At 50.3% G+C, this 14075-nt stretch overlaps 1 protein-coding gene across 2 annotated transcripts in view; it reads left to right on the plus strand.

Moving 5' to 3' along the window:
• LOC117356302 (cytochrome c oxidase subunit 7A2, mitochondrial) overlaps positions 1-14075 on the plus strand; it is a 56698-nt gene that overhangs the window by 14779 nt on the left and 27844 nt on the right. For both annotated transcript variants that reach the window (XM_033935357.1, XM_033935356.1), the window contains exon 2: positions 11734-11823. In XM_033935357.1, coding sequence (XP_033791248.1) covers positions 11734-11823 — 90 coding nt within the window. The remainder of the gene's footprint in view (positions 1-11733; positions 11824-14075) is intronic.

Raw genomic sequence — 14075 nt, forward strand, 5'->3', positions numbered from 1 at the left:
GTCTTCCAGCTCTACACGACCTGTGACGTATTTAAATGTCTCAATCATGTCACCCCTTTCCCTGCGTTCCTCTAGAGCAGAGGTGTCAAAGTCCCTCCTTGAGGGCCGCAATCCAGTTGGGTTTTCAGGATTTCCCCAATAAATATGCATAAGATCTATTAGCATACAATGTAAGCAGTGCATGCAAATAGATCTCATGCATATTCATTGGGGAAATCCTGAAAACCCGACTGGATTGCGGCCCTCGAGGAGGGACTTTTGACACCCCTGCTCTAGAGTATAGAGCTGCAATTTGCCCAGTCTTTCTTCGTATGAGAGGCCCTTGAGTCCGAAGACCATTCTAGTGGCCATCCGCTGGACCGACTCAGCTCGAAGTACATCTTTACGGTAATGTGGCCTCCAGAATTGCACACAGTATTCCAGATGAGGTCTCACCATGGCTCTGTAAAGTGGCATTATGACTTCAGGTTTGCGGCTGACGAAGCTTCTCTTGATACATCCCATCATTTGCTTTGCCTTGGATGAGGCCTTCTCTACTTGTTTGGCAGCCTTCATGTCTGCACTGATGATTACTCCCAAGTCCCGTTCTTCTGAAGTCCTAGCTAATGCTTCTCCTTTCAAGGTGTATGTTCTGCATGGATTTCTGCTGCCGAGATGCATGACCTTACACTTCTTAGCGTTGAAGCCCAGCTGCCATGTCGAGGACCAGTTTTCCAACGTGATCAGATCCTGCGTCATACTATCCTTGAGATTACTTTCACTTACTATGTTACACAGCTTGGCGTCGTCGTCAAACAGTGCTACTCTACCCCGAAGCCCCCGGGTCAAGTCCCCCCCGAATATGTTGAAAAGGGTGGTCCCAGGACCGATCCCTGCGGCACTCCGCTAATCACCTCCGATGTCTCAGAGAGGGTGCCGTTGACCACCACCCTCTGAAGTCTTCCGCTCAGCCAATCATTGACCCATGCAGTTAGTTTCTCACCCAGCCCCATCGATTTCATCTTAATAGTCTACGGTGCGGGACACTGTCGAAAGCTTTACTGAAATCCAAGTACACTATGTCCAGAGACTCTCCCGAGTCTAGTTTTCCTGTCACCCAGTCAAAGAAGCTGATGAGATTGGATTGGCATGACCTGCCCCTAGTGAATCCATGTTGACAGGGATCCCTCAGATTTCCCTCATCTAATATCATGTCTAATTTGCCTTTAAGTAGAGTTTCCATGAGTTTACACACTATTGATGTGAGACTCACTGGCCTGTAATTCGCAGCCTCTGCTCTGCAACCTTTTTTGTGCAGAGGAACAACGTTGGCTGTTTTCCAGTCCAGGGGGACTCTCCCTGTACTTAGGGAGAGATTGAAGAGCATGGCTAACGGTTTCGCCAGAACATAGCATAGCTCTCTGAGCACTCTTGGATGCAAATTGCATAGCTCTCTGAGCACTCTTGGATGCAAATTGTCCGGTCCCATGGCTTTGTTCACCTTGAGTCTCGACAGTTCTCTGTAAACATCAGCTGGTGTGAACTCAAAATTCTGGAATGGGTCTTCTATGCTTTGCTTTGCTTTGCTTCCAGCCGTGGCCTGTGCCCTGGTGCCTCGCAGGTGAAGACTGAACTGAAGTAATCATTCAGCAGCTTGGCCTTATCGGAATCTGTTTCCACGTAGTTCCCTTCTGGCGTTCTAAGGCGTACTATCCCGTTTGTGTTCTTTTTCCTGTCGCTAATGTACCTGAAGAAGGATTTGTCCCCTTTCTTAATGTTCTTCGCTAGAGTTTCTTCCATTCGAAGTTTGGCCTCCCTGACTGCTGTCTTGACCGCTGCAGACTTTGCCCTGTATACAATGTTTGCTTCTTTTTCCCCCGTGCGTTTGTATACGAGAAATGCTCTTTTCTTCTCTTTGACGAGGTACGAGACCTCATCAGTGAACCATTGGGGTTTCTTTTTTCTTTGCTGTTTGGTTACCGATTTTATGTAGCGTTTAGTTGCCTCATGAAGGGTCGATTTCAAGGTAGACCACATAGTTTCCACATTATCAGTTACTTCTTGAACCTGCAGCGTCTGATGGATGAAATCTCCCATGCGTGCAAAGTCAGTGCCTCGGAAATTGAGTACTCTTGTTTTTGTTTGTGACCTAGGGAAGCCTTTCTTAAGGTTAAACCATACCATGTTATGGTCACTGGTGGCTAGCTTTTCTCCCACCGAGACCTCTGAGACGCTTTCCCCGTTCGTAAGTACCAGGTCCAGGATGGCCTGGGCCCTAGTGGGCTCTAGTACCATTTGTTTGAGCCTTACTCCCTTCATGGACGTTAATATCCTCCTGCTATCACAAGTTGTTGCTGAGAGTGTGTTCCAGTCTACATCAGGCATGTTGAAGTCTCCTAACAGAACGACGTCCCCCCGTAAGGTGATATTCTCAATGTCTTCAATTAATTCTGTGTCCTTGTCCTCCGATTGCCTTGGAGGTCTGTATACCACACCAAGATACAGGCATTTTTCTCTGCCTCTGGCCAGGTTTACCCAGATGGATTCCCCAGTATACTTGACATCCGTGATCCTGGTTGTCTTGATGTTCTCTTTGATGTAAAGTGCTACCCCTCCTCCTAACTTACCCTCTCTATCTTGTCGAAGCAGGTTGTATCCTGGTATAGTTATATCCCACCCATGAGAGTCTGTGAACCATGTTTCGGATATTACTACTACGTCCAGGTCTGCATTAACTATTTCTGTTTCTAGTTCTAGAAATTTATTCCCTAGGCTGTGTGCGTTAACATACATAGCTCTCCACTCTTTCTGTTTACTAAGCTCCTGTAGTGAGCCATCCATTTGAATTAAAGTGTCACCTAGTGATTCTTTTGCAATAAGGGTACTTACCTTAGACTTAGAAGCGGAGTTTTGGTTCGCCCCATCAGGATTGTTACTTACTGCTCTGGTGTAAAAGTGGGTACCCACCCCCGACTTACCTAGTTTAAAGCCCTTCGAAGTAGGCGGGCTAGCCTGTGTCCGAAGACATTCTTACCTCTGTTGGTCAGGTGGAGTCCGTCTGGTCCCTGTAGTCCCTGTAGTGCCTCTCTGTGATTCAGGAATCCGAAGTTCATTTCCCTGCACCATCGTTGTAGCCACTCGTTCGTCTTCAGGATACGTTCGTCCCTGTCCCTTCCTCTGCCCCTAACAGGAAGAATAGAAGAGAATACTACCTGTGCTCCTGTCTGCTTTAGCTTCTTTCCCAGAGATCCGAAGTCTAGCTATGTCCTCCAGGGTGTTCCTGGCAGTGTCGTTCGTCCCGACGTGGGCAGGTGGACTTCCTCAGTTGCTCTCTCCTGGATCCAGGGGCATGGGAACTGGGGCATCAGACCTTTCAGCTCATTCTGGACTGTTGAGGGCCCCCATACTTCGATTTGATGGCAGTGTGGGACGACTCAAAGGCAGATTGTTTCATTCGGCAGAGGGATCATCCCTGTTTCATCCTTGGCCAGAGGCAGAGCCCCTTTTTGTGTCTTCCCTACTTGGCCCCTCTTAGGGCGCCTTCCACACAGGATTGTGGCTACCAGTTGACCTCTGGTGTCTCATGGAGGACCTGTTTCCACTACCCAGGGGTGTTCGGCAGGGGCCAGTAGAAATAGAAGACCCAGATTTCTTCTGGCTTGGCCATTGAAAGGAGGCGCTTGGAGAGGTGAGGGTACTCTCCTGCTGTGATTTCTACACTGCTTCATTCTCACAAGCCATCTGCATCCCTGGCCTATGTTGGGGTCTGGCGCATTTTTGATAACCTGATTTTTGGGGGTCAAGCTTTGTCTCCTTAGAGAGCTCAGGTTCCCAATTTATTTTGGGATTCTTGTAGTGGGGCCTGGAACAGGAGTTGGCCTTGAGCTCCCTGAAGATTCAGTTGGCAGTGCTATTCAGTTTCTGGTAGATAGGTGAATGGTGTCTCTCTGGCCTTGCATAGAGAGGTGGCCCATGTGCACCCTCCCATTCCACCTGCCTTTCCTCATGGGATCTCAATCTGGTACTCGGGGGACTATCTGCAGCTCCATTTGAGCCCTTGCATTCGGCATCCATTAAGGATCTCGCCCTTAAAATGGTGTTTTGGTGGCAATTAATTTGATTTAAAGGGTCTCAGAGCTCCAAGTTCTTTATCTATCCTTTTCAGAGGGTTCTGTGTTCTTGTGATCCTCTCTTTTCTGCTGATGGTGGTTCCATGTGAAACAGATTTTCTTGCCGTCCTTTGTTTTTGAGAGTTCAGTGGTCCCATATTGGAGACTTTAGAAGCTTGATGTTTGGAGGTCTCTTATATCTGAAGGAGATTAATGAGTTTCGTCTCTGACCATATTTTTTTCTTTGAAGGGCCTTGGAAGGGTCAAGCAGCCACAGAGGCTGTTGTGAGGTGGATTAAGGCAGCTATTGAATCTGCAGGAGTAGGCAAGTTCCGCAGGGACTGAAGGGACACTACCAGAGCTCAGGCTGTATCTTAGAGGACAGGGCGGTGTCCCCTGAGGAGATTCATAGGATGGCGACATGTCATCGCTTCATTCATTCGTTAGGCATTACAAGATGGATGTGCTTGCTAGAGCCTGGTTGGAGTTTGGTAAGGATGTCATTCCGGAGGCCTTGTCTTCTCCCATCCACTAGATATGCTTCGGTGCATCCCATTTGTTCCGAATGGTGAACTGCCACTAAGATAAGAGAAATTATGCCTTACCTGACATTCTTGTCTTTAGTTGGCAAAACCATTCTCTTATTCCACCCTTGTAAGACCATGGCCCAGGGTCCTGCATGTGCTCTGTGTTCTCTCGGTTGCTCCAAAAAAAAAAAAAAAAATCTTGTGTTTATTTTTTTTTTGATTTGTAGTCTGGTTGGCTTTTCCCTGGTATGTGCAGGGTAGCACTTGCCACTATGTGGTATTTTACTCACTTTCTGCTCATTGCGGTTGCAGTGGTTAATGGGATATTTCTGCTTGGGCAGATGCATACTGAATTCTTCCAGGAGCCACCACAGTTTATCCCCTGTATTAGTAAGCCCGATAGTGCGGGCCGACGTGTTAAATGCTTCCATAGAGATTGAATGGGCATCGGAGCATTTGCCGCATGGCAATAGTTCCCATGGCCTAGTAACAGGGGGCCTTAGTCTTTTCTCTTATCTTCACCTGCTGGTAGGAAGAGATAATCCATTTGTGCAGAATAGTTTCACTGACTAAAGAAAATTTTCAGGTAAGGTCTCCTTCAGCCATATACAAATAAATATTTGAGGTACTATTTGGGGCTGGATCGAATACAAATATTTGGTACAGCCTTAGTTATCCCAGGACAAGCAGGCATGATATTCTCACATGTGGGTGACGTCATCTACGGAGCCCCGATGAGGAAGCATTTTCAAACAAACTTGATTGAAGATTTAAGTTTGCTCTGCTGCTCCACGCATGCGTGCCTTCCTGCTCCACTAGGGGGCGCATCCCCTCGTGGTCTCCAGTTCAAAATTTTCCGCTGAGCCTAGAAGTCGTGTTTTTTCAGGCTCTGCCCCAACTGCCTTCTAGCACCGTGATTTTTTCTTGTTTTTTCTCGATTAAGTCGCTGCGCGCGAATTTTTTCCTTTTCAACTTGATTCCTGCTTCGTTTTTGACCGACCCGGAGGCTTCCGGGTCCTCGTGGCCGCGTAGCTACTCGAGCCGCGGCCACTTTCGATTCTATGTGCCGACCTTTGACCGGCTTTAAAAAGTGCACCCGGTGCGAGCGGCTTCTTTCCATCACAGACCTGCATCGCCGGTGCATCCTCTGCCTGGGGGCCGCTCATCCAACCGACTCCTGCCTCCAGTGCGCTACCTTCCAGAACCGGGCCCTCTGTCGAAGGAAAGCCCGCATGGCGGCTCTTTTCGCCCCAGACCAACCCTCTACCTCGGCCTCGAGGTCGGCCCTGGCCTTGACCTCGGCCCCGAATACCTCGGCATCGCCTCGAGACTCGACTCCGAAGTCCTCGGGACAGCAGAAAGCCTCGGCTCCGGGTAAGTCCCATCTTCCCTCTTCAGGTTCTTTACCAGCAAAGAAACCAACCTCGGGGACACCGGCGATGCATGGCGGAAGCCCCATGCTTACAGCACCGGCGAAGCCTTCCAAGCCTTCGGGCCGTGCCTCCACCACACGAGAATACTCTGATACGAGGTCGCCCCCGGTGGAGTGCACCGAGGCAGTGGACATGCCTTTGATGCTGTCCGTGCCTGTCTTCCAGGACCTACTCCGAGCAATGATCTCGTCGGAGCTGTCCGCTGCAATGGCCCATCTACAACCGGCCTCGACCTCGACCCTGCATGTGCCAGACCAGCCTGAGCCTCGCGTCGAGCCACCTCGAGGAAAAGCGCACAAGCTTCGCCGCATCCCATCCTCCTCGGACTCCTCGCCGAGACACCCGAGGCGCTCTCCCTCCACAGACCGCCGCGGGACAAAACGTCGTGCTAAAACGACAGAAACCTCGAACCGCCGTACCTCCAAGAAGGCCCGAGGTTCCCCCACTCTACGAGGCCGTTCACCTACACCTCGTATGGGACCGCTGAGGGTGACGGAGCTATCACTCTCCAACTCGCGCATCCTCCGAACTCCCCCTCGGACCGGGGCTCCGATCCAAGGTTTCAGACTTTCACCAAGGGAGTCCGGGTCGAGGTCACCGATTCGTCATCGATCGTTGCTCCTCGAGACGGCGGAGATCCACGACCCCGGAACACATTCACAGTGCTTCCCCGGTCTCGGAGCGTGGATCAGAGAAGGAGCTACGATACTCGAGGGAAGCCTCCCCATCCTTCTCCACCCGATGGAGGTCTCGTTCACCGACCCCGCAAGGGGCCTCGGGAACATCCCGCCCGTCCTTCTCTCGCTTTGTCCAGGACATGGGCCACGCTTTGGACTTAGACCTCCAGTCCGACTCCAGATACTCTAAAGAGTACCTAGCGGAGCTGGATATGCCATCACTGCCCAGAGAGTCCCTTCGCTTACCGCCTAACCCGGTACTCCAACAGGCTTTCTTCAGAAACCTCGAGACCCCCTATATGGTCACAGCAGTACCCTCCAAAATGGAGGCTAAGTACCGTACAGTACCCTTCCCGGGATTTGAAGAACCGCAGCTCTCCCACCAGTCGCTGTTGGTAGAATCCTACTTGAAGAAGGCTCACCCCTCCAGGGTCTCAGCGGCGGTCCCCCCAGGCCGAGAAGGCCAAACCCTAGACAAGTTCGGCAGGAGACTATATCAAAATGCGATGATGGCCTCTAGGGTGCAAAGCTACACTTTCACCTTCACATCCTATCTCAAACATCTCATTGGACTACTGAGAGCCTTTGAGACTGACTTACCGGCCTCCCGCCAAGGAGCGTTTAGCCTGCTTGCAGAGTCCCTCTCCAACCTACGCCTCCATCTATTCCACGCGGCCTACGATGGATTCGAACTCTCCTCCAGAGAGGCAGCCTTTGCTATCGCCATGCGCCGACTAGCTTGGTTGCGCCTGGTCGACATGGACCCCAACTTACAGGACCGGCTGGCTAACCTCCCCTGCGTGGGTAAAGAACTGTTCGATGACACTATCGAGGCGGCTACAAAACGCCTCTCTGAACATGAACGCTCGTTTGCCTCCCTCGTGCGGCAAAAGCCAAAACCATCTACGTCCAGGCCGTTCAGGGCCCCTCCGCGCCGCTACCCACAGAAATCCACTCCTGCCTTCTCGCGGCCTCCGCCCAGGCACCCGCAAGCCCACCATCGGGCCCCGCTCAAGTCCCAACCGCCAGCGACTACCAAACCATCCCCGTCCTTTTGACGGGATACGCGGAAGGGGGCGGGCCCCCTCCGCCATAGTCCCAGGCCGCCTTACCATCGGGGGTCGCCTCAAAGTCTTTTACCCCCCGCTGGGAACAAATCACGTCGGACACATGGGTCCTTGGCGTGATCTCATCAGGATACTCTCTCAACTTTCGGGCCATTCCTCCGGACAATCCCCCAAGGAATTGCCCTCCCAACCGGACACAGCTACCCCTACTCCTCTCCGAAGCTCGAGATCTGCTTCACCTGAGAGCAGTGGAGGAGGTTCCCCCCGACCAACGGGGGAAGGGTTCTACTCCCGTTACTTCCTGGTACCGAAAAAAACGGGAGACCTTTGCCCAATACTAGACTTGAGACGCCTCAACAAATTTCTTGTACGGGAAAAATTTCGATTGCTTTCCCTGCCAACCCTCTACCCCCTGATTGACGAGGGCGACTGGCTCTGCTCTCTCGATCTGAAGGAGGCGTACACACATGTTCCAGTGCACCCCACTCACCGCAAGTTCTTGCGTTTTCAGGTGGGAGACCTGCACCTACAATACCGAGTCCTCCCCTTCGGCCTAGCATCGTCACCTCGGGTCTTCACCAAGTGCCTCGTGGTGGTCGCTGCTACCTTACGCTCACAGGGACTTCAGGTTTTCCCCTACCTGGACGACTGGCTGATCAAAGCCCCGTCCAGGGAAGGGGTTATCTCAGCGACCCAACAGACTATTATCTACCTACAAAGTCTGGGGTTCGAGATAAACTTCCCAAAATCCCAACTACGGCCCTCGCAGTCCCTACAATTCATCGGGGCCACGCTGGACACGGTTCGCCTCCGTTACTTCCTCCCCCCTCCGCATCTAGAGGCGTTAGTAAGTCTGAGCCGAAGGATCTCACTGATGACCTCGGTATCAGCTCGACAGATGATGACTCTCCTGGGCCACATGGCCTCCACCGTCCATGTCACACCCTTCGCCCGTCTCCATCTGAGAATCCCTCAATGGACCCTGGCCTCTCAATGGCGTCAAGACCGGGACCCGATCGATCGTCCCGTGACAGTGACTCCTTCCTTGCAACGATCGCTCCGCTGGTGGGCCGACTCTTCAAATCTTTCCAAAGGTTTGCTCTTCCTCGCCCCTCCTCACAGCAAGGTACTCACCACAGACTCGTCGGAGTACGCTTGGGGAGCCCACCTGGACGGCATCCGCACTCAGGGCATGTGGTCAGCAGAAGACCGCCGCTGTCACATCAACGTGCTAGAACTCCAGGCCATCTATCTTGCAGCTGTAGCCTTTCAACATCTACTTCACGACCGGGTGGTTCTCATCCGAACCGACAACCAGGTAGCAATGTACTACGTAAACAAACAAGGGGGGACAGGGTCTTGGCCCCTCTGTCGGGAAGCCATGCGCCTCTGGAAATGGGCAATCTCCAACAACACCTTCCTTCGAGCGGTGTACATACAAGGAGAACAAAACTGTCTGGCGGACAGACTCAGCCGCCTCCTCCAGCCACACGAGTGGTCACTGCACTCTCAGACCCTACGACAGGTGTTCGAAAAGTGGGGGACGCCGCAAATAGATCTGTTCGCATCCCCCCACAATCACAAACTGCCCCTCTTCTGCTCCCGGATACACTCCCCGGACCGACTCGAGGCCAACGCCTTCCTCCTCGATTGGGAGGGAAGGTTTCTGTACGCGTTTCCGCCGTTCCCTCTGATCCTACGGACGCTGGTCCACCTGAAAACGGTGAAAGCCACCCTGATCCTGATGGCTCCTCGTTGGCCACGCCAGCCTTGGTTTTCCCTTCTACTTCAACTCAGTGTCAGAGATCCACTGCCTCTGCCTCGGTTTCCCTCTCTACTATCACAGAGTCAGGGTTCGCTGTTACATCCCAATCTTCAGTCTCTTCATCTGAATGCTTGGTTTCTTTCCCCCTGACTTCTCTCCCCGTGTCTCAATCAGTCAAGGAGATATTGGAGGCCTCTAGAAAGACCTCGACGAGAATCTGCTATGCTCAAAAGTGGACAAGATTCTCAACCTGGTGCTCCTCTCACAGCCAGGTCCCGGTGTCGGTCCCCGTCCCTCTGGTCCTTGACTATTTACTTCAATTATCTCACTCCGGCCTAAAGACCAACTCCATTCGAGTACACCTCAGTGCGATTGCGGCCTTTCATCAGCCCCTGGAAGGAAAAGCCCTCTCGCTCCACCCCTTAGTCTCTCGCTTCATGAAGGGTCTTCTGAATATCCACCCTCCTATCAAACCCCCTCCGGTGGTTTGGGACCTTAACGTGGTTCTGGCTCAACTAATGAAACCTCCATTTGAGCCCCTAGACAAATGCCATCCTAAATTCCTCACGTGGAAGGTGATTTTCCTGCTTGCACTCACTTCCGCCCGGCGATTTAGTGAGCTACAAGCTCTGGTAGCGGACCCACCCTTCACTGTTTTCCACCATGACAAGGTAGTACTCCGCACACATCCAAAGTTTCTGCCTAAAGTAGTGTCTGATTTCCACCTCAATCAGTCCATCGTCTTGCCTGTGTTTTTCCCCAAGCCCCACTCTCACCCCGGAGAGGTGGCGCTTCACACTCTTGACTGTAAGAGAGAGAGCGTTGGCCTTTTACCTCCAACGCACTCAACCACACCGGAAAGTCCCACAATTATTTTTGTCCTTCGACCCAAACCGGTTAGACCACCCAGTTTCCAAGCGCACCTTGTCCAACTGGTTGGCCGATTGCATCACCTTTTGCTACGCTCAGGCTGGTCTCGCGCTGCATGGTCGAGTAACGGGACACAAGGTCCGAGCGATGGCAGCCTCCGTAGCATTCCTCAGGTCCACACCTATTGAGGAAATCTGCAAGGCTGCCACGTGGTCTTCGGTTCATACTTTCACCTCCCACTACTGTCTGGACTCACTGTCCAGAAGCGATGGCCGGTTCGGCCAATCGGTATTGCGAAATCTATTTGCTTAAATTGCCAACTTCCCTCCATCCCTTTTCAGTTAGCTTGGAGATCACCCACATGTGAGAATATCATGCCTGCTTGTCCTGGGATAAAGCACAGTTACTTACCGTAACAGGTGTTATCCAGGGACAGCAGGCATATATTCTCACAACCCGCCCACCTCCCCGAGGTTGGCTTCTTTGCTAGTTAAGTGAACTGGAGACCACGAGGGGATGCGCCCCCTAGTGGAGCAGGAAGGCACGCATGCGTGCGTGGAGCAGCAGAGCAAACTTAAATCTTCAATCAAGTTTGCTTGAAAATGCTTCCGCATCGGGGCTCCGTAGATGACGTCACCCATATGTGAGAATATATGCCTGCTGTCCCTGGATAACACCTGTTACGGTAAGTAACTGTGCTTTATGTACAAGGGTTTGCTGAAAAGTTCTCAGCCCAACCAAGAACAGAATATTTGGAACAGTGTCTTGCAAACTTTCCGGCCGGCAGCACACTAAATCCAATTCCCCGGCCGGAAGGCACCTGGAAATGTGCAGAGGCCCAACTGGCCGCATCCCACTTTGATGGAGGGATCCGGGAGGTGCAGGGAGAGGAGGAGAGATGCTGGCCAGGAGGAGAGTCATCTTCCCCGGCTGACTTCTACAGGATGTGCCTCTTGCCGTGAGAGGCACGTCCTGTAGGCAGTCAGCTGACGTTGATGACTCTCCTCGCCAGTGTGTGGCGGCACACCTGAAATCTCAGGAGGCACACAGTTTTGCGATACACTGATCTGGAACAATGTCAAAACACAAAATTTCATTTCTGCAACTTGGCACTTAATGAAATAAGATAACACACTTTTCAACTACAGTGGCAAAATAACGCTCAGAATTTAGAAAGTTGGTTGGGCTGAGAACATTTAAGTACCCCATCGCACATATATATGTGTGTGTGTGTACTGTATTATGTATCTCTGTCTTTTTCTCTCCCATTCTTTTATTCAGCCATTATCTGGTTATTTTCCTTAAGGCTCTTCGTCAAATTTCCCAGAGGACCTTCAGCACTGCTTCTCCAAGACTTTTTAAAAACAGGGTCCCAGAAAAGCAGAAGATTTTCCAGGTAATTAACATATCAGAAAGTAAAGAGTGTCAGTAAGCCTTGTGTATATTGGCACTGATTTATGACGACTGATGTCTGGTATCTAGGTTGTATCCTAGCTCTAGTTTGTTTGTTTTTTCTTTTCTTTTTTCAATTTATTTCTGTGAGAGACGTAGTGATATCTGAAAGACAGGAGTTGCAAGACAAATCTACAACAAAATGTAGTTGTACTGATTGATTCAGTATTGGGTTTCGTGGTTAATTTTTCAGTATATTCATAATAGGCTCTAATTCTCACAGAATAAAATAAAAAGATGGGCAGCATTTTTTTTTTTTTTTTAAACCGACAGAATAGGAGAAAATTTTTTTTTTAACCAGAGAGCTTTTTAGTGGAGTCAAAAATGGGGTTTTGGAGATGTTAAATTTGGGTTGGAATTTAATTTTGTGGTTGATTATTTTCTGCCGGTTTGGGGTTTTAGTCTTAACTTAAGTAATCATTTATTTTCTAATAAACCCAAATACAAAAAACACACCAGCATTAATTTTAAATACTGAAGGAGAAAAAGCCTTGGTACATGTTAGCACAAACATACTTAATTGTGCTGAACTCAATCATTGATGTAAAAACTCCTTTTCTTAGTGGCAGGGACACTATTTTGCATGAATGGGTGTTATCTTTTCCTACCTACGAGTAGAGGTAGAGAAAAGACTCATCTAGAAATGCTGGACTTGCAAACAAGCGTTCATCTTTTTGAGATCCAGGATATTTCAAAAGGCAGTAAAACAGGTTCCACCTCCCCCAACCCAAAGAGGTATTGCAAAGTGAGAGCAACAGCCTGGTCCTCTTGGGCCATAAAAGTGTCTGGAACTGGACAGACACAATCCAAGGAGTACCCCTGTTTGACTACTTCCAAGATCCAAGCCAACCTGCCCCCCAGCCCAGTACACCTTCATTTGGAAGTCTGGACATCAGAGGATTTACCCAAGGCTTTGGAGGGGCTAAGCACAAAAACACCACCTCCTAGAGCAGTGATTCCCAACCCTGTCCTGGAGGAACACCAGGCCAATCGGGTTTTCAGGCTAGCCCTAATGAATATGCATGAGAGAGATTTGCATATGATGGAAGTGATAGGCATGCAAATTTGCTTCATGCATATTCATTAGGGCTAGCCTGAAAACCCAATTGGCCTGGTGTTCCTCCAGGACAAGGTTGGGAACCACTGTCCTAGAGCAGGGGTAGGGAACTCTGGTCCTCGAGAGCCGTATTCCAGTCAGGTTTTCAGGATTTCCCCAATGAATATGCATTGAAAGTAGTGTATGCAAATCTCATGCATATTCATTAGGGAAATCTTGAAAACCCGACTGGAATACGGCTCTCGAGGACCGGCGTTCCCTACCCCTGTCCTAGAGGTAAAGAAAATACTGGATTCTTCCAGGGGGCACCATAGCATATTACTGGTAATGTCACTGGTAGAGTTTGGTCTCTTCTGTACCTCCAATTGCTGGTAGGAAGGAATAACACCTTCCTAGTACAATGTGTCTAGTGGTCCTAAATGCTAGGGTTTGCATCTGAACCCACAAGTTGCTTCCTTTGAGCTCAGGGGCCATCCCCTGCAAAACTGCTCACTTCCCTGATTTATCGGGAGCTTTAGCACAGGCTGTTTGATTCCTTCTAGGCTTGGCTGGGATTAATAGTGGGCCGTCTGTGTGGTCCTCTCCCCCCTTCGTAACACAAGATTTTCCGGGGGTTGAGGCTCAATCCAACCTCGGTCCGACTGGCAGCAGTTGACAAACTTGTGAGGTACAGTTCTCCATTTAACCCAGCTGCATTCCTGAGCTGAAGCAGGCACATGGCACACAGGCTATTAATAGCCTATGGGGAAGGGGGGGTCTCAAAACTGAAATGTAAAGGTCTCTGCAGCCACAAGCCAAGGTCCCCCACTTCTAAAACCCCTTTCCCTACAATTTTTGTACTTCAGAGAAGTCAATACAGTCCATTCTTGGTGCGGTTTTTTTCTGGCAGGGAGTCATCTTGAATTTTAAACAATCTTTTTATTTTTTTTTCCCCTAAAGCCTCTATCTGCTTCAAAACCCCTTTATTTTACTTAAAATTGACAGGGATGGACACCTTTCCAGAGCCCTCCAAAGGTGCATCTACTGAGTGCAGACATGTGGCCATGGAGCCCAGGAGGATAAAGCTTCACCCCAGATTTCGAGAGCCTATTTGAACTGCCAAGGGTCATAGAAACATAGAGTATGACGGCAGCAAAGGG

Source organism: Geotrypetes seraphini, chromosome 3 (genome assembly GCF_902459505.1).
Source record: "Geotrypetes seraphini chromosome 3, aGeoSer1.1, whole genome shotgun sequence".
NCBI classification, from domain to species: Eukaryota; Metazoa; Chordata; class Amphibia; order Gymnophiona; family Dermophiidae; genus Geotrypetes; species Geotrypetes seraphini.